This window comes from Osmerus mordax, chromosome 2, assembly GCF_038355195.1.
Source record: "Osmerus mordax isolate fOsmMor3 chromosome 2, fOsmMor3.pri, whole genome shotgun sequence".
Lineage (NCBI taxonomy): Eukaryota > Metazoa > Chordata > Actinopteri > Osmeriformes > Osmeridae > Osmerus > Osmerus mordax.
Window position 1 is genome coordinate 15,474,616 of NC_090051.1, and position 19,798 is coordinate 15,494,413.

A 19,798-nucleotide genomic window follows, 5' to 3' on the forward strand; every position below is an offset into this window, starting at 1 on the left:
CCCAGCTGAACAACAGGCACAGCATGGAGATCTCCCACCCCGTCCTCATCAGCTCGTCTGACCCCAGGGCTGCTGCACGCATACAGGTACACACACACACGTACACACATGACCGCCCCTCAATACATGACATAGCATACATGTTCAGACACGCGACCAAACTTCCACATGCATGGAAACGTACCTACGGAAGACTTAGTTTACGTAGCGAAGGTGTACTTGTTTTATGTACCTCAGGTATTTTTGATTTACTTTGTGAATGGGGTGACTCACCTGTCAAGTGGCACGTGGGCTGAGGTCTTACCAAAGGGGCCTGGGTTTCAATCTGCTTTAGGCCATTGGAGCATGTCCTCCTCCCTGTCCCTCCCCTACATTTCCTGTCACTCTTCACCGTCCATCCCAATAAAGCAGAAATGCCTTGAAAAACACCCTTCAAAAGAAGAACTTTCATGAATGGTTGTTTATGTGTGTGTGTCTGTGTGTGTGTAGGACTCCTCCCCTTCTGGCCCCTCCCCCTCCTCTGTGGGGGTTCTGGTTCCTCCCAGGGTGGCGTCAGTCACGTCTGAACTGCTGGCCCACGCCAAGGTCCAGCTGCCTCTCAACATGTAAGTGGAGCACACACTCCTCGCTCGCCCCTCGTTGATGTCACGCGTGTGCATTCGGATTCGTTCAGCCGATGCTTTCATCCAAAGCGACAAACAAACAGGGGATGTCGGGGAGCGCGGCAGATGATCAAAGACGAGGTCTGCACAGTCATACCAGTATTATGCGGTGATGTTTGTCGCATTAAGTGGGCCTGGGTCTGTCCTACGAGGGCTGTTGCAGAGCTAGGACAGACTGGGGAGGAATGTTGCACGTTGTTGAGTTAGAGTGGTGCTGTGGTTGGAATTGATTGTTTTTTATCTGTGGGGTAAGGCAAAGCTGAAGCCAATGCTAGGTGGCTGTCACATTCAATAACGTTCTTAACACACACACACACACGCATACACACACATACACACATCCTCCGGTGTGGGTTTGTACCGCTGATGAGGTCGAATGCTTCCATCCTGACCCGGCAACCAGCCCTGTTGCCATGGGGAAAACGCACCCCTGTTACCATAGTAACCCATAGGCAGCTTATTTAGACCTTGTTTACTCTCAGTCTTATTATCGGTGTTAAGTCCATAAGCTCGTCACAGGACTACATACATGTTTAAACAAGAAATAAATGTACATTCAAAACCACATTCAGATGCCAAGTAAGTCTGTATCCAAATCTTTACTGATAAACAAGCTTGTCGTGTTTTCTGGTGATGCATGTAAATACTCTGTATAGTCTGTATAGTCTCTGCCTCAGTGTCTCGAAAAGTCTTTGAAATTCAGGCACATATTGCAGTTTAACTGTGTCTCATGTGATGTGTGTGCGTGTGTGTCAGATACCTGGCCCTGTACGCCTACAAGCCCCAGAAGGCCGATGAGCTCGAGCTGAGGAAGGGTGAAATGTACCGCGTCACAGAGAAGTGTCAGGACGGCTGGTTCAAAGGCACCTCGCTGAGGACCGCAGCTTCCGGAGTGTTCCCTGGGAACTACGTCACGCCTGTGTCCAGGTGAGGGTGACTGGGGGGGAGCTGGGGGGGGTTTGGGGTGAACATGCTGCCGGTGGTGGGGGTCAGTGGCTGCAGAAGGGTTCTCATCCTTATAATAGTCATCCTAATTAGAGTCCTTTATCGAGTGGATTCAATAAAGTACCGTCTGCAGCACCGGGGTAGAATGCCGACAGCAGCTGGAAAAATAATATGCAGTGACATATTGTCTCCTGGTCATCATCATCATCTCCTGACCCATAGTGGTGATGTGCTCACAGCAGGAGGATTTTGGAGGGGGTGGGGGGGTGAGGGGGCTGCCTGCGGGATATGTGAGCCAGTCAACCCCCTGCAGAGGCCAGGGCCCTGCAATGGCTGAACACACAGCAGGGAACCCCCGCCACCGTCAATGACTGCTTCACTGCCACCGCTGAAACTGGTTACACAACTCTACAAATGCACAGCCAAGACGGAGAGGGAGAGGGAGCGACGGGAGCGAGAGCAGAGACAGAGAGTAGGTGTAAGAGAGAGAGAGGGAGAGAGAGAGAGGGAGACAGAAAGAGACTCAGTTAGGTAGAAGAGTCGAGAATAGAAGAGTCGAGCCTGGTAGAGTAGAGTTGACACGGATAGTTCATACTGAGACATGCAGAGAGCCAAAGGGGCTATTCTGTTCATTTTCCCTCAACTTACATACTCTCTATCTCTCCTTCTATCTACCTCTTTTTCTTTCCCCATCCCTCTTTCTCCCTCTCCATATATTTCTCTCTGTTCCCCTCTCTTTCTCTCTCTTCCTCCTCCCCCCACTCTCTGCACTGCAGCCTCCAAAACTCTCAATATGATAATGAGAGCCTGCCAGAGCTGGAATGACACACACACACACACAGACATATGCACACACAAGCAAACACACACACACCATGGACAGGTGGGGAAGGGGGGGAGGGGAGGAGGGGACACGAGGGCATGAGTGGGAGGAGTGGGAGGAGCAGTGCTCTGTGTTCCATTTAGAGGAGATTTGTTATTGGACGGCGTCCTGCTTATGGATTTGGCAGCCATGTTGGTTGTTGGAAGGAACTGGCTTCTCCGCTCCTCTACAGAGGATAGACATGGCTTGAAATCTGTCTTCGCACAGCCGCTCCCCCACCCCCACCGCTCCCCCCACAACCCCCACCACACGCGAACCATGCGCACGTGACATGCTCGGCCCATGAGCCATAGCTTCTGTCCCCAGTGAAAGGAAGGTTGATGTACAGCCATGAGGACGAGATTGTTATGGAGACATGGTCAATAGCGCCCCGGTCACCACTCTAGTTTTCAGCTCTCTGGTTGGACGTTAACGCTCATCGTAAAGCCGTGTACGAGCTGGCCTGTCAGTGTGCTTCGGGGCGTGGGGTGACTCTGGGTGATTTGGTGCTGGAAGGAGACTGCTAAGGGATGATTGGACAGTGATGTCATGGATATCTCCAGGCCTCACTCTACAGGAAGTCTTCCTGCTGTGCAGCTCCTCAAACGTTGGTGCTGTCAACCTGCTCATTCTTATTCTCTCTCTCTCTCTCCCTATCTCTCTCTCCCTATCTCTCTCTCTCCCTCTCTCTCTCTCTCTCTCTCTCTCTCTCTCTCCTCTCTCTCTCTCTCTCTCTCCTCTCTCTCTCTCTCCTCTCTCTCCTCTCTCTCTCCTCTCTCTCCGTCTCTCACCTCTCTCTCTCTCTCTCTCTCTCTCTCTCTCCACAGGGCTCCGTTTGTCGGTGACAGGTTCGCGAGGGTCCCTGTCTTTCGGGGCAGGTGGGAGGGGGTCAGGGGGGTAAAGGGGCCGTGCCCCCCTCCTCCCCGGGCTCCCCGGGGCCCCTCCTCTCGCCCTTCCCCTCCCCACTCCAGCAACCCTTCCTCCCCGCAGTCGGCCGCAGCCCAGCTGAAGAACTGCCTGCGTTCTGGGCAGCAGACGGTGAACCAGGCCCGCTCCGCCATGCAGCTGGGTAAGACACAAGCACGCGCCACACACACACCCTCAGCTCGAGTAACTCTGCCCTGAGGGTTCAACAGCCCAGTAGCAGAGATGAAGACTACCTGCTTTACTGGTCACATATTTCTGTTTGAGCTTCTGGAGCTCTGCTATCAGAACCATCTAGAACCCTGGTCTGCTCACGGCCGGGATGTGGTCTGCATGCGGCCTCTATCTGTACATCTCTCTGTCTCCCTCCCCTCCCTCCCTCTCTCTCTCTCTCTCTCTCTCTCTCTCTCTCTTTCTCTCTCTGTTTCAGTAAGAACATGTGATGGTGTTTAAGGTTCCTTCTGGGAGTCTCATGAGTGTACAGTGTAGAAACACTGCCAGGAATAACACGAGCACACACACGCACACACATGCACCACACACAGTAATAGGCCATGCACGCAAACAGATGAACAAACACATACTCCTTCCTCGATGACATCACTCGCCTGTTGTTTTGTGGAGGCGTAATGATAGAGTCCAGAGTGCTGCCTCACTCTCTCCTTTCACCTCCCTGTTCTCCTTCTCTTCATCCATCTATCTATCCATCTCTGTCGCTTTCTCTCTTTAACCGAATTTCAACAGCCCTCACTGGCTTGTTAAGACTCATTTTCAATATCGCCCAGAGCTTACGTACAACAAACAAATTGTTATTACGTACTGTGAAAAGCAAATGAAATGTAAACACATGCTGTACATAATAACATGATGAGTATATGGCAGGTTGCTACATGATTTAATCAGACTGTGTTCTCCTATTAGGTATAGCCTTTTGTCTCTATTTCTTAGAGTTTCAATATTCTTCATCTTTCATGTTTGTTCATTATCTCTCTCTCTCTCTCTCTCATACTCTTTCAGACAGTCACATCTGGCCTCCATTATCGTCTATGACTATGAGTCTGGAGGCTTGGTCACATGACTGTTATGTGTTTCCCCTATAGGCTCATACATAACCATACATGGCTGTAGCAGGTGCCCAGTATCAACGCCATAGTTACTCTCTGCTACAGCAGTTAACCTTGTAATGTACATGACAGCTTTATAATGACCACTGTATGTGTGTGTGTGCGTGTGTGTGTGCGTGTGTGTGTGTGTGTGTGTGTGTCGTGTGTGTGTGTGTGTGTGTGTGTGTGTGTGTGTGTGTGTGTGCGTGTGCGTGTTTTCCTTAGTCCACAGCCCCCCTGCCGGCAGCCCAGAGCGGCCCACAGCAGCCATCTCCCCTATTCGACCCCAGAGCTCGTCCCCTTCGCGCTCCCAAGGCCAATCGGGTCGCCCGCTCTCCATGGTGTCCCCTGGACCCTCCCTCCAGCCCTCCCCTCTCTCCTCCCCCGCCGGGCGCCCCCTCCATCCCCTCTCTTCCCCCCTCTCCTGCCTCACCCCTCCCAACACCTCCGCCGCTCTCCTCAACGGGGATTCCTCGTGTCCTGGCCCCTCCCACAGCAACGCCCAGGGGGCTGTTCCCCCGAAAGCAGAGAAGGTGAGCATTGGTGGCTGCACACGAAACCAAACCCAGCCCTAGCCTGTCATATTCCGGCCCTTTCTGACAAACATCCTGAAACAATAACTAAGGGACCCTGGTATAGTTAAACTGACTAGTACCTGGACCCACACACACAGTGCCTCAGTGACTAGTACCTGGACCCCCACACACAGTGCCTCAGTGACTAGTACCTGGACCAACACACACAGTGCCTCAGTGACTAGTACCTGGACCCACACACACAGTGCCTCAGTGACTAGTACCTGGACACACACACACAGTGCCTCAGTGACTAGTACCTGGACCCACACACACAGTGCCTCAGTGACTAGTACCTGGACCCCCACACACAGTGCCTCAGTGACTAGTACCTGGACACACACACACAGTGCCTCAGTGACTAGTACCTGGACCCACACACACAGTGCCTCAGTGACTAGTACCTGGACACACACACACAGTGCCTCAGTGACTAGTACCTGGACCCACACACACAGTGCCTCAGTGACTAATTCAATGACTGACGGCCTGACCAGCTGACTGGCAGTTGGGAGGCCAGCCTCTGTGCTCAAGCACTGTGTAAGTGGAGCTTCAGGGAAGTGAAGAGACAGTGATGGATACTCTGGTTCTATTCATCTCCACTTTCTGCCTCAGTGTTGACTGACCGCAGGGAGATGGAGCGAGGTAAGCTCACTGCAACTCACCGGCCCCCATACTACAGACCGAAAAGTAGCTTTAACACCCATTTATGGACCGAGTGGTGATGAGAGAGCTGGTGTAAAGCTAACCGGCAGACAATGTTACAGTCATCGCCAGTCATTGTCCCGGCTGTCAGTCACGTTGTCACAGCAGCTTGTAATTGTTTGGAGCTTTCCCTCTCTCTCTCTCTTTTTCTCTTGATTCGTCTGTCTAGCATCTTCCACTGGTGGAGATGGAGATGTGAGTTCCAGGGGGTGGTGTGTGTGTGTGTGCGTGGGTGTGTGTGTGTGTGTGTGTGTGTGGGCGGGTGTGCGTATAAGTTTGTGTTGTGTAAGAAGCGGTGGGGTTTCAGGTCCGCTGTGCTCTCCGATAGACACCTCAATGCCTCCATGCTGATTATGCACTGATAATTGGCTCTGACTCACCCTTCACCCTTCACCACCACCCCCCCCCCTCACCCCACCCAACCCCTCAACTCATTTCCTCTCACCGTGTCTCTCTCCCTCGCACAGAATGCACTGCTTAATTACATCAAACGCCACGAGTATACTATAGCATATGCTGCCCCCTAGTGGCTGGACTGACACAGGCATCAGATCATAACAATTCCGGGTTGCCTGCCTCACGGTTACACCTCACGTCAGCAAGTCTCTTTGGTTTCAGACTGATGGCATGAGTCTCTTGATGCAAGAATAATGTATTGCCCCGTCCTTCCCTCTCTCCTTCCCTCTCTCCTTCCCTCTCTCCTTCCCTCTCTCCTTCCCTCTCTCCTTCTCTCCCTCCCTCTGTCCGTCCTCAGAAAGAGAAGAAGGCGGGAGGACTCCTGAAGCTTCTCTCCGGGGCGGCCGCCAAGAAGAAGAGTCGTTCTCCCCCCTCCTCTCCTCCCACCCACGACCCTCGGCCCCCGTCACTCGCCACGGGCGCCACGGCGACCGACGCGCACCCCTCCTCCAGCCACGGCCGTGCCGGCACCTGCTCGATGGAGGCCCACGGGCGGGCGGGCTCCTGTCCGATCGAGAGTGAGATGGCGGGGGCCATGGGCCTGGAACCACTGCACAGGAAGTCTGGATCGCTGGATCTTAACTTCCCCCTGTCCCCGCCGACAACCCGCTCTGGAAACGCACTCCTAGCTCTACGACCGGAACCTAAGCCCCTCTCCAGAGAGAGGTAGATAGACGGACTCTAACACACACGCACATACAAACGCACGCAAACTCTGTCTCTCACATTCCGTCTCGTCGTTTTCTCTCTCGCTCTTTTCCTCACGCACGCCCGAGGTTCAAACCCGAGGTTCCCCTTCCCACAACCCAGAACGCCGCTGATTATTTAAACACTCAGTAAATCTGTGCACAGCACAGCACCATTTAAGCTGGTGTGAGTGTATGTGTGTGTGCGTGTGCGTGTGTGTGTGTGAGGAATAGGGAGGGATTGTAATGGAGCCCTTCAAGATACACATAATGGCCTGCGGGCCTCACAATGGTGGGAGATGATCTGTCCTTCGACGGTTCCTACATGCAATGCTTTACAGCTCGGGATGATCAATAGATTTTGTTTTGAGTGATCACTTAAGAAAGACTCTCTTACACACACACACACACACACACACACACACACACACACAACTGACACTGGACAAGAGAGCCCAAAGCATGGTCCATGTAATTACACACAAAATCTATGTGCCTTGAGGAAATCAATACACACACAAAGATAGAGAGAGAGAAGGCGAATGCTTATCCACACCCTCCGACCAACCCGATCTCTCCAGAAACCACATAAATCTGTGTGCGTTTGTCAAACGTTTACCTACGAGAGAGAGCCCCTGAACCATGGGGAGCTTTAGAGCCGTTTGGATCGCCCCGCGTCTGTCCAGCTGTCTCTGGGCTACGGCTCACTGTTAATCATAACCACGGAATCCTCCACCACACTGGTGTTTTGGTGTGTGATGACAGAGATTGCAGCTTTAAGATATGGGGGGGGGAAACCAAACGGCCTCTCTGGGTTCGAGGGTGGTCATTTGGGGTGTTTTGAAGTTGTCATTTTCTCAGGCTAACTCGCCTCGGTCCCAATTTAAACTCTGTGAAAACAGGCATCCTAGAAGGGATTGCGGGAGGAGGTGCCGTGTGTGTGTGTGCGTGCGTGTGTGTGTGTCAGTGTGGGACACCAACGCCATTCCTGCCCTGTGTCCCTGTAGGTACCGTGTGGTGGTCCCCTACCCCCCCCAGAGTGAGGCGGAGATCGAACTCAGGGAGGGGGACGTGGTGTTTGTCCATAAGAAGAGGGAGGACGGCTGGTACAAAGGCACCCTGCAGAGGACCGGGCGGACTGGCCTCTTCCCTGGCAGCTTTGTGGAGAGCTTCTGAACACAATTACACCCACACACACACACATACAAACATACCTACATACGAACACATATTGTAAGCACAAAAACAACACATAAACAGGCGTTCACATATGAACACACGCTGTCACACCTAACACATCCACACATAGCCAGCCTGGTTCCAACCAGCCACACAGGAGCCAGGCAGCTTTTATAGTCAGGCACTCCTAGAACAACTATGGGAGGGGTCCTTAAACGAACATCCATCATTATGGACTTTTGATGTTGACATCATCCGCTACTGAAGGGCACACCTCTTGGAGCGCAGAAGGACAGAAACATTACCATCACTACTGCCATTCTCTATCGGAGCTCCTGATCTCTACCTTGATGAGTATTTTTGTACTGCTTTGGTGTGTTGCTTTGTGAATTTCTACATCTGAAGAGCATAGGCTGAGCTTTAACACTATGTATTGGAGAGAAAAAAACACCTTGAAACTTAGTGCTTCAGCCACCTTCAGTGTGCGTGTGTGTGTTTGTGTGTGTGTGTGTGTGTATGCGTGTTTGAGCAGCTGGTGCTAAAAGCACATAATGACTTTTCTGGCAAACCTCCCCTATCTCCACACAAGTGGGAAACCAGCATAGTGTTTAAATAATGAGTGTGTGTGTGTGACAATACAAGAATGTGTGTGTGCGCGAGAGAGTGAGTAACAGAGAGAAAATGAGAGATAAACAAATCTCTCAATGCCAGCTCAGTGGCAACTCAATACTGGGGATAAAACAAGTTAATGGTTTCATGCTAACACACCACCTCTCCTCCACTTTGGAACACAGACTCAACAGGCTCTCATTGGTTTAGCACACACAGAGGTATGCTTGAAGAAGTGGGCGCAAGTCCCAGTTCTTTATCCCCACCCCGGAAAGCTCGCGCGAAGACACAGGCACACGGCGACGGACCCAATTAAGAGCACACGGAAACAGAAAGCACAGAGAATGCACAGCTGGGCAAAACGGGGCAGAGCAGAACCAGAACCAGCATAAGAACACGGGAGGGGTTTCATTCAGACGTGTTCCCCACAACAGAGAGAGAGAGGGAGAGAGAGAGGGAGAGGGAGAGGGAGAGGGAGAGGGAGGGAGAGAGAGAGAGGGACAGAGAGAGAGAGGGAGAGAGAGAGAGAGAGCTCACAGCCACACCTAGGGTGGATCTACAGCCCCGGCCATGTTCCTGCAGGGTCCTGAGGGGATGTGAGGAGAGGCGCAGCCTGCAGCTGTCTGATTGGTGCCCCAGCAGGCATGGGAGTGGAGGTAATCCCACCCGTCTGGGCCGATGAGATGAAATGAAAGGCTCTGAGATTAAGACTGAGATTAGGAGCTTCCCATGAGCCTTTGGGCCACAGGCTAGGACTCGAGTCCCTTTTACCCCATGACACACACTCACACTTTTTCCAATTTAAACTCCTCAGTATTTGACAGGACTCTCATTTTTAAGAAATGTCTGGTTCCAGCCCTCGTCCTCTCCTCTTCAGAATGTCTAAACGGGTTGGATTTGTGTTGTGATTCAAACGTTGTGTCTTTGAAATGTCTGTATGAGAACCAGCACTTTTCCTGCACAGTCAAAGCTCTACTAACAGTCAATGAAGCACAGCTCAGCTGTACTAAACATCCAAGTTAAATATGCTATTCCAGTTGGTTCGCAGGTGGTCAGCATCTCTGTGGAGCTAATGCACAAGTCCTCCTCGTTGGGGTAACAGCACGTCCTGTTGACCCACCACTCAGACAGGAAGTAAGATGACAATACTGGTGGCCGTGTCGATTCTGGCATTCTCTATAGGGTTTTATTGGGGGGAATGATTTATGTGTGACAACTGACAGATGACTTGTGTCTTCACCTCCAAGGAGACGTTAGAAAGGGCAAGGTTCAGCACATGCTCTCATGCCTAGCTCTGGGGGGGGGGGGGGGGGGGGGGGGGTGTTACATTAGGCTACTGCAACAACAAAAAAAGAAAGTATATGAATATATATATTGTGCAGAATATTTATAGGCCGTTTGTGCCGAGTCATGCCCAGCGCTGGGGAGGCCAGCACTCTACCATGTGATCATGAAGCATCGTCTTGTACTGATGACCGTGGTTGGTTGGTTTTTCATGTTAAGTGCATTTTTGCAATAAATGCCTTTGTTTTAAAACAAACCTACCTCGTCTCTGCCTGTGACTCCGGCTCCCATCGCTGCTCTGTCCGAAGGAAACTTGAATGTCGGTTGTTGAAACCGCTTGGCCCAAATTGCCCCACTTCAAGGTAAGTATATATCACATTTCCCACACCAACAGGCAAGGAGAGGAGATTCACTTTGAACAGTGAGGGGGAGAATCGAAATGGTGCACTCTCTCTCTCTCTCTCTCTCTCTCTCTCTCTCTCTCTCTGTCTCTCTCTCACTCCCACACACACCATATACACGCAGACCTCCATCTCCTTGTCTTGTGTGCCATCCCCACGTCAGGGTGAACAAGGTGTGTAATTGGTAATTTAGGCGTGTCCTCCCTGTGCCTAAATGACAAGCTCATCTCTCTGCCCGCCGCCGCTGTCACCCAGGACGAATCACAGGAGAGCATTCCTGCCCGTCTGTCTGTCAGGAATAATCACCTCTATTTGCATTTAGAGTATGTGGCAGGAGCTTGTCACAAGTCCGGTTATTTCGTTTGGAGATGCCGTGTGTGCGTGCGCGCGCGCGTGTGTTTACGTGCGACAGAATAACCAGACTGACAGCAGTCTGGAGGTGGGAAGGTTTTCTCAGGACACAGTGCTGCAATGTCAATGAGTAGTCTCCCTCCCATTGAATGCAACAACGGAGATGTTAACCGCACTTGAGACGTCCACGATTATCTGTGCGTGGGAAGCACAGCTATCCGGAGCAAAGTTAAAGTCACTCTAACCTAGATTCCTGAGCCCTTCCTACACACACACAAACACACAGCAGCCCACATCTACACACAGGGGATATGTTTGGCCTGGTTTGAAGTCCCTCTCCCCAGGCCTTAGTCCTCCCTACGTATACTAGGCCTACATGCATCTCCAGTCACCTAAGACACTGCAGGTATTGACCGGGATTCTAAAACACCAGCTGGCAGCACTCCAGATCTGTCTGGCACGGGGCCAGAGAGTGGCAGAGTGTCAGATGAAGGGCAGAGGGCCTCAGGAACAACACTGCAGATAGCAAGCAATCACGCTAGGACGGAACGAGTCCTCGGAGCAGTCGAGATCATTAGGAAGATGGATGAATAACAACTCCCAAGGGGGCTCATTTCTGGAACGGCTCGGTCAGGCTGCAGTCGAGAGCTGTGCATGCTTAGTGCGTCGGGGAATAGAGGTCCTGCGTCCTGGAGAAGGAACCAGCTCAACGTGGATGGCAAGCTGATTTCAGGTGCATTTGATGACATGACCAGTAGGTAACTTCCAAAGGTGTGTCCACTATTATTAGATGCAAGGCTGCGCCACCCCTCACCCCAGATCAAATCAAAATGCAGTAATGTGGCACCCTCTGGTGGTGAGTAAATAGTACTCTCCACAGACAAGCGTCAAACTTGATATATTTCACGACATGCTGTGTAAAAGCAGTATACATGAAGGAGGCCATTGAAAAGAAGAATGTTTTAATTCAAGATATTAAAAATGGTTTTACAAATAACACTGTTTGTGTAAATACATTGTTGTGAGAGTACAAAATAGCCCCGTAATCAAGCATGTGTTTCGCAGGGTGTAAACTGGTAGTGTAACGGGTCTGTGGTGAGTACCAAGTTAACATCACCCATAAGGCACATACAGCATACACTTAGAACACGAGCGTTTCGGACTGCATTTGGATTCACACAGAGGACGTCTGTATACTTCGAACCTAAATCAATGTCTTCTGATCTTAATGGCCACCGTGAATACACTGAGACAAGGACAGCCACTACACAACATTCCAAACATACACAAACGCCCTTCCGACACGGGAATTCAGTAGATCTGAGAAGACAGGAGAGATGTAAACAACATAGCAAATACATTGAAGTATGTTCCCCCCCCCTGGTCTAGGACGCCCAGACAGGGGTGCTACTATATAGCTCTCATCCTTCCAGATCATTCTGGTATAACCAAGGGCTGTGGGTTAGAGATCTACACACGGTTTATGGCTTCTTACTAGTGCTGGTTGTATGACAATTACTAGTGTGAGATGTAAGAGGGGGAGAGGGGAGTGAGAAGGTAAAACTAAGACATGGTTGCTGGTGTCTTTTAGTGGCAGAGGAATACTGAAGGCATACATATGAACAACACGGGTAAATATACAAAATAATGGTGAGATAAATATATAAAATAACACTGAGGAGAGGTATGAACTCCACAGGAAGAAAAGAAAAAAGGAATTAGACACCATAAAGCAAACATAACTTTGGTCAAGTGTCTGTTTCCTGGCATTGGGCATCTTCCTGATTAGTGTAGGAAACTGGCCAATTAGGTCAGAGGAGGGGGGAAAAGGTCAAATGCCATTGGTCGTTGGATGTAGCTTCGTCTTGCTGGATGGCACACGAGGCCCTCACATGAACCCAGAGCTGGGGAAGTAGAGAGGAAAAAGAGAAAGAGGTTAAGATTGCGCTGGTCTCGCGTCCCCAAAGAGGCGTCTGATTGGTCGAGGTTCCGGCGGGAGCCGAGGACCGGAGCGGGTCGTACTTTTTGCGGTCCTTGTCCTTCTTGCCGTTGGTGTTGAGGCTCTGAGCCTGCAGCAGCTGGGCCGCGGCGCGCCTCTTACTGAAGGAGCTCAGGTCCTCCTCCAGGGACCGCCTCTTCTCCTCCAACACGCCCTTCTCCTCCGCGTGCAACCGCTTCAGCTGCTCAAACCTGCCCTGGAGCTAAATACACACCCGCGCGCGCACACACACACACACACAAACAGCAGGGGGTAGCAGAGAGACTCGGTTAGCGTTGTGACAAGGGTATATTTATTCCGGGCGCATTCTTGGAGGGGCTTGTTCTTGGTATGCGCACCTCTCGCTCAGCGTCTTTGAGCTCGGCCTCCTTCTCTTTGACTCGCAGCACAAACATCTGCCTCATCTCCTCCTCTCTTCTCTGGAGATCCCCCAGGAACTCCTGGCGCTTGGCCTCGTATGTCTGCTGGAGACTGAACACACACACACACACAGCACTGGTTTCATGACGAGGTAAAAAATTGCCCAAATTGCCCAAATCACCTTCCAGTCAAAAACAAACAATATCCCCTCGGGTCAAAACCAACCAACCAAACAAACCAGACAGGCCTACCTGACGGGTTTGCACTCAGGGCCGGTGTCCTTGAAGCCCATCTCCTCCAGCTTGCAGCGGCGGTAGAGCTCGTAGTGGCGCGTGTGAGTCTGCTCCCTCAGGTCCTCCATGTTCACGCAGATCAGCATCTCCCGCAGCTTCACAAAGTCGCAGTGGCTCTCGTTCTCCACTGCAAGCGCGCGCACGCACGCGCGGGAACACGAGAGCCCCGTAAGCGGCGCAATAACGACGGGCCGGTGAGTCCAATACCCGTGAGTGTTGAGCTCCCGCACGCACGCGTGGATACCTTACCTTGCACGACGCCCCATGGATACTGCCGAGCCTTCACCATCTTGTTCCCCACCGACACCTCCTCGGTGCTCCCCACCACGGCAAACGGCAAATGACCCTGCGCAAAAGCACATGACCCCTACTGACAACCAGCAAAGAAAAACTCCCTGACGCGCCCGCTAAGCAATCACGATGATCAACACGAGCTATGGCTTGCACGCGTGTCCTCCTGCACGTTCATACTCGTGCGCGTGCCGCACTCACGTTCATGGTGGTGTTGACCTTAGCGACGGTCTCGTCGTCGAGGGGGAACTGGTAGATCTGGACCCCGTTGCTGACCAGCTCGCTCATGATCTTGATCTTGAACTTGTGGAGCTCGCTCTTGCTGATGGTGTCTGCCTTGGCTATCACCGGGATGATGTTCACCTGGAGGGGAACAGTGGAGAGCTCACACCCTGGGCTGTGTGCGTCTTACCTCACACTCGTGTCCGGGTTTATGGCGTGCAATCGCAATCACAACTCGTATCCCTCCGACTTGTCGGGAAAACATGATCGGGGTAGGCCTGCCACAGCCTACTCTTGTAAAATGCTGAGGATGCCATAAGCTTTAGTTAACATTCCTTTATGTTCTGGGCTGGCTGTTGTGTTTGTGTTGTGTTGCAGAGAGAATGGGAGGGGGAGCGAAGGGGGGAGAGGGAGAGAGAGCGATGGAGAGAGAAAAGGAGTGTGTGAGAGACCTTAACCAGTAATGAAACCTCTCTTGTTTACGCAAGCGTACGGGCTGGAGCACACACACACACACACACACACACACACACACACACACTACAGCTACACACCAGTCCGGTGTATCACACCAGTGCCAGAGAGAGACTACTCTCCTCTTTCTCTCAGCCCTGTTTGTTTCGGAATGTACTCCATCTCTCTGTCTCTATAGCACAAAGGACAGCTAGACCGGGAGAGACTCACAGCATTCCACTGAGCATTCAGCAGCACTCTCTATTTACATGTAAATTAGAGGGTTCCTGAGAGCTCTGTACCACACACACACACACACACATCCAACTTTGGGGTGGCCTGCAGTTTTCCCATGCTCTCTCTGTCAGGCTGAGAGCAGGAGGCAGACATAAAAACAAACAGAATATCACATAAAAAAAAAAAAAAACATGATAGTCAGATAGGACTAAAAAAACAACATTACACACTCATTCGAACACAAACAAGCGCAGGCATAATCCTACAAAGCAAATACCAGAGCTACAAATAACTCTGACATCTGGAGCTTAATCTGCCTGTCCCGGAACGGAGTAAAGTTCCGGACAAACACACAGCTGTGGCCTCTGCGCCACTGTGTCGCACACACACACACACATGTAACCTGACACCTCGGGCCTTACATACGAACACGATACAAAAACACGCATCCAAACGATAACAAAAAGTGACTCCCCGGGGCACCTTGCTGTCAAGCTTCTTCATGGTCACCAGGTCCAGGGACTTGAGGGAGTGGCCCGATGGAGAGATGAAGTACAGGCAGGCATGGACTCTCGAGTCATGGTAGTTATGCAGAGAGCGCTTGATCTTCAGCTCCTCCTGCAGGTACGTCTCAAACTGCCGGTCGATGTAGTCCACCACGGGCTGGTAACTTGGGGGAGGGGACCACGGAAGGGAGGGCGTGAGAGAGTAAACAAATAGAAATGAGATCGTCCACACGCTTGCCGAAAACGGCCATTTAGTCGCTGCCTCGGAGTGAGAAAATACACGGGCACAGTGACCTCCGCACTCATCCAGCCGCACCCACCTCTCCTGCTTGTTCATCTGGTCTCCGAAGCCCACCGTGTTGACCACGGTTAGCCGCAGCCTGACGTTGCTCTCCTGCAGGTCGTACGTCTGAGCCCGCAGCTTCACCTGGGGCTCGAAGTGGGACGACTCAAAGTTCTCAAAGTTGGTGTTGAACAGAGTGTCCATCAGAGTCGACTTGCCGATGCCCGTCTCACCTGCGGGGGGGGGGGGGGGGGGGGGGGGGGGCCATAACATTCGGGTCACGCCGATCCCATTCCTACAACTCTGTATGGCGGCTACACCAAACACGGCATCATGCAATTGGAACTCCAGTTCGAGTAAAATATGCTTTGTTTAACCCACATGCCTCTCTGTCTTTATCTCTGGGAATACAACACACAAATAATGCAACATGTATGAAAATCAATTTCTAACCACAATGTGAATGTAGTGAGTGTATGACGGTGCCGGAGTGATGCTGATAGATGGTCAGTTAGTTACCAATGCAGAGGATGTTGAAGCAGAAGCCTTGGCAGGTGGACTTGTTGACCAGTTGGTCTGGCAGGCTGTCAAAGCCGACATGGCCTGACAGGTTGAGGGGGCGTGCACCTGTGTCCTGGCAGCAACAATATAGAGAGGGTTCAATTTACATCTATCCTTAATTCCTGAAAATGATGCACACCTACACGTCGAGGAAGTGAAATTGAGGGTCACAAACTGGGAATTCCAACCTCTTTGAACCATCTCAGTCCTTATCTCCCGGCTTCTGGGCTCTCTGTATATCCTCTTTCTCTCCCTTGAGTATAGTTCCTATCGGTTTCTTCTAATCTTCCCCTCTCTGATCTGGTATTTACAATAGGAACACCATTCGCGGGTCAAAGTGGTTTAGCTTGGATAGCAAAGGGGACTCAAATATAGACTCACACCTATCTAGCTGGCTGGCTAGCTAAGGCTAGCTAAGTGGATACACAAGTCATGCCAACAGACTTCATAACGTTGTCATTTTGCTGTTAGAACTTGAGATGGTAATATCAAACTCAACTAAGTTCAGAGAGTCATGTAGTTTATGTAGAGTATGTAGTTTAGATAGTTATTATGCAATATGTAGCGCCCATCGACTACTGAAGTCACTACTAGTAGTATCGTTTTGCCCTAGCATCATCAGAACTACGACAAGTTAGCAAAGCTTGCTACTGCTACTAGTAGCTGGCTAAACAATGTACTAGGGACTATGGAAAAGCCGCAAATAAATGTATCATTGTCAAATCGGGTAAACTGAGTCATTTTCATTTATTCTTAGATGGCTAGCTAATTAGGAAATTAGTTACTTTGGCTAGCTAGCATTAACGTTAAACTGGAAGGAGGACACTCCCTGGCTCGGCTTTCTATGTCAGGAAGATTACTTTCTCAAAACACGAGTCAAGAAAAATCCCTGCATAATTTACTATAGTCACAGTCCCTCTAGCTAGCTATGTAGAAATTAACAAAAAGACTACTAACCAGCTGTCGTGCAACATCAGAGGAAGCCATAATTCAATTATAAACGTCAACTCTTTATGAGTTTATCAGAAATTGCGGCAGTACAGTTGAGTTGACTTGATGGCAGACAGATTCCTGCATTACAGATTCACCGCAGAGCGCAAATATCAAGTAGGGGACTCGTTTTTGCCTCTGATTTTCATAACTAAGGGAATGCAATATCAGAAATAAAATAGTATTTTAACACAATATTGTGTATTTTTAAGAACAAAATAAGTTATATATGTGTTTTTGGCGTGTGTATATTTACATTTAGAATCTTTTATGGACTGGGTCCCCCCTCATTTAAGTCGTTGGTATTGGCCAACTCCCATGTTGGATCGATCGAGAACCTTAATGGTGGCTTAAGCAAAGCAGTTTCAGTCGAGCGTTTGTAAGGGGGCGTGGCTCTTGCTGTTTTGTTGCTACTGCGACCCCTGTCTGTAAACGCTTGTCTCTCCTGTACTAGGAGGAGAGTAAGAGATTACGAATGCAGAGATGCTGTCATCGGCCTACTTCAAAGAGCTGTCACCTTTCGACGAATGAGAGGATGCTACACGTAAAGAGTGGTTTTAAAAACAGCAATTGCGCATGTTGTGGTGTCGACGAGTGTCCAGGGTCATGATGGCGACCAAATTCACCGAGCAAGCTGTGTTTGAGTTTTTAACGGAGAGAGGAGGGAGGGTCAGACAAATAGACCTGACTGATCACTTTGAAGCCATTTTCAAGGATGCCGAATCAAAGAAAACGTTTGACAAAGACACTCTGCTACGGTTCGTGGACAATGTTGCTGTTGTGAAAATGGTGGATGGAGTGAAATTTGTCAGCTTGAAGAAAGAGTGCAATGGATCACTGATGCGCGCGGATACGAATGGCCATGATAAAGAGTGCAATGGCAACGGTGTCGGTACAGAGGAGAGTTCGCTGTCAGAGCAGGGAGCGCAAACCGAGACGGAACACGCCGAGGTGGGAACCATCAATATGAACACTATGCAGAACCAAAGCGTGGCAACTGCGAAATCCGATTTGAATGGCAACTCTGACATCAAATATAAAGCAGTAGATAATGATTCCCCTGTATACGGCAACAATCACCCGTGCATTGAGGAGGAACCAGCCATGTCCCCGAAGGAAACGGTGGTGGACTATCCCTCAGGGGAGGTAAAGCTGAGAGAGAGGAGGAGGAGAGAGTCGGCCCCGGCTATAGGGTTGGAGCATGATTCCACCAGCTTAGGTGGACTACCTGGCCAGGTGCGAGGGGGTCGGAGGGTGTCCCGTGGCTCGCAGAGAGCCCTGCTGACCACTGGACTCTCAGAGGACAGTGTCTGGGAGGGGCTGGACTCTGGCTGCGTGTCTGGAGATGGGAGCACTCCCAAAGGCAGCCGCAGGAACTTCATTGAGCTGATGATGAGCAGTTCTCCACAGGTAGGAAACTGTGAAACAGCAGTGTAGCCATTACACTGTCAAGACCATTCACAGACCTGACCGTTTGTACATTTAGTCATTTTGTTTGTAGGTCAAACATACACAATATATCAAAGCTGGGCTGCTCTTCTCAGAGTACACAGCTTGTTTCACCCTCATGGGTTCTCTGTGTTTCCCCAGGTGCGCCGGTCTCTAATTCACCGCGGCTCGCGGCTCATTGACTCGGTGAGAAGTGACGGTGACTCCACCTCGCTCCTCTCCTCGGCTGACGACGCAGACTGCGCCTCGGTGGCCCTGGACCCTGTCGAGCACGAGTGGATGCTGTGCTCCTCGGACGGCCTGTGGGACAGCCTGCAGCCCCTGCTGTCCCTGGAGCCCAGCCTCATCTCCAAGAGAGACTTTGTGACAGGCTTTACCTGTCTGCACTGGGCAGCCAAGCAAGGCAAACAAGAGCTGCTGGCTCAGCTGCTGGCATTCGCCAAGGAAAACTCGGTGCCGGCGGACGTGAACGCTCGCTCAAGCGCTGGCTACACACCCCTGCACCTGGCAGCCATGCATGGGCACACACAGGTAGGCTGATATAACAGCCATGCCCTGACATCTGTTTTCCGTGGAGACTCGTGCCTTGATTGATGTTGTGCCTCTTTTTTCGTTCCGCGTCTGCCACCTGATTCTACCCTGTCGACCCTGCCCCATCTCTCATGATACTCTCCCCCTCTCATCCAGGTTAGGACCACGTGCTTAAGTGTTTCTCTCTGTTGTGATTGACAGGTGGTGCGTATTCTGATGTCAGACTGGGAGGCAGACACCGAAGCCAGGGACTACAGTGGGAGGAAGGCCAGCCAGTACCTGCCCTCTGCTGTGGCTGCAGACCTACAGGAAGGGAGCGCTGTCTCCCCTGGAGGGTACTCGGACCCAGAGAACACAGACAGTGGAACGGGTCGATGGCGATTCCCAAGAGTCCTTCAGTCCAACCTGAACCCTCTGAGGCTTCTGAACATGCCCACCGAAGGGACAGGAGAAGGGAGTGGGACGGGGAAGAGCAAGGGCATGCACAGGAAGTCTTCTCTTAGCAGGATCAATGCTCGGCTGCACCGTGGACGTTTCCGGACCCAGATCATCCACAGTACTTCCTTTAGGGAGGCAGGGGAAGTTAATGGGGGGGACAATTCCCCCACCAGCCCCCTCAAACCCAGACCTCTGTCCAACCTATTTGGATGAACTCTCCTAATATATTCAAGATTTGTTATTGGTTGTTTCTATACTAAAATAACATGGAGAAAGGTAAACTATGCTAAGCAAGAAATATTTAAATGGAAGAGGGAGGTGAGAAAATAACACACTTAGGTCCACACTATTCAAAGGGATTATGTTTTCTATTTTGCAGTGTACAATGATTATTTATATAACATTTTCTAGATTTCTATTTGCTTCCGTTTGAAGGTGCTACT

At 50.9% G+C, this 19,798-nt stretch overlaps 3 protein-coding genes across 3 annotated transcripts; 2 read left to right on the forward strand and 1 right to left on the reverse strand.

Annotated features, from left to right (window-relative positions):
- On the forward strand, nucleotides 1–9,156 carry LOC136965604 (E3 ubiquitin-protein ligase SH3RF3-like; the record flags this gene model as incomplete). Its single annotated transcript, XM_067259791.1, is given in 8 exon segments — nucleotides 1–86; nucleotides 490–605; nucleotides 1,419–1,641; nucleotides 3,327–3,409; nucleotides 3,411–3,538; nucleotides 4,722–5,029; nucleotides 6,531–6,898; nucleotides 7,926–9,156. Coding segments are annotated over 8 exon segments (1,481 nt in total), but the record flags the coding sequence as incomplete, so codon positions are not given.
- A 2,537-nt stretch (nucleotides 9,157–11,693) lies between these two features.
- Nucleotides 11,694–17,014, reverse strand: septin10 (septin 10). The gene is made up of 10 exons (XM_067255124.1): nucleotides 16,905–17,014; nucleotides 15,906–16,020; nucleotides 15,424–15,619; nucleotides 15,081–15,267; nucleotides 13,887–14,048; nucleotides 13,644–13,740; nucleotides 13,353–13,521; nucleotides 13,080–13,212; nucleotides 12,765–12,943; nucleotides 11,694–12,646 (listed from the first exon to the last, which is right to left on the reverse strand). The coding sequence occupies exons 1-10, from the start codon at nucleotides 16,932–16,934 to the stop codon at nucleotides 12,631–12,633; spliced, it is 1,284 nt and encodes a 427-aa protein (XP_067111225.1). The 5' UTR covers nucleotides 16,935–17,014; the 3' UTR covers nucleotides 11,694–12,630.
- Nucleotides 17,015–17,543: 529 nt separating this feature from the next.
- Nucleotides 17,544–19,568, forward strand: sowahca (sosondowah ankyrin repeat domain family Ca). Its single transcript, XM_067255123.1, has 4 exons — nucleotides 17,544–17,825; nucleotides 17,889–18,347; nucleotides 18,528–18,917; nucleotides 19,119–19,568. The coding sequence occupies exons 1-4, from the start codon at nucleotides 17,544–17,546 to the stop codon at nucleotides 19,566–19,568; spliced, it is 1,581 nt and encodes a 526-aa protein (XP_067111224.1).
- The last annotated feature ends 230 nt before the right edge of the window (nucleotides 19,569–19,798 follow it).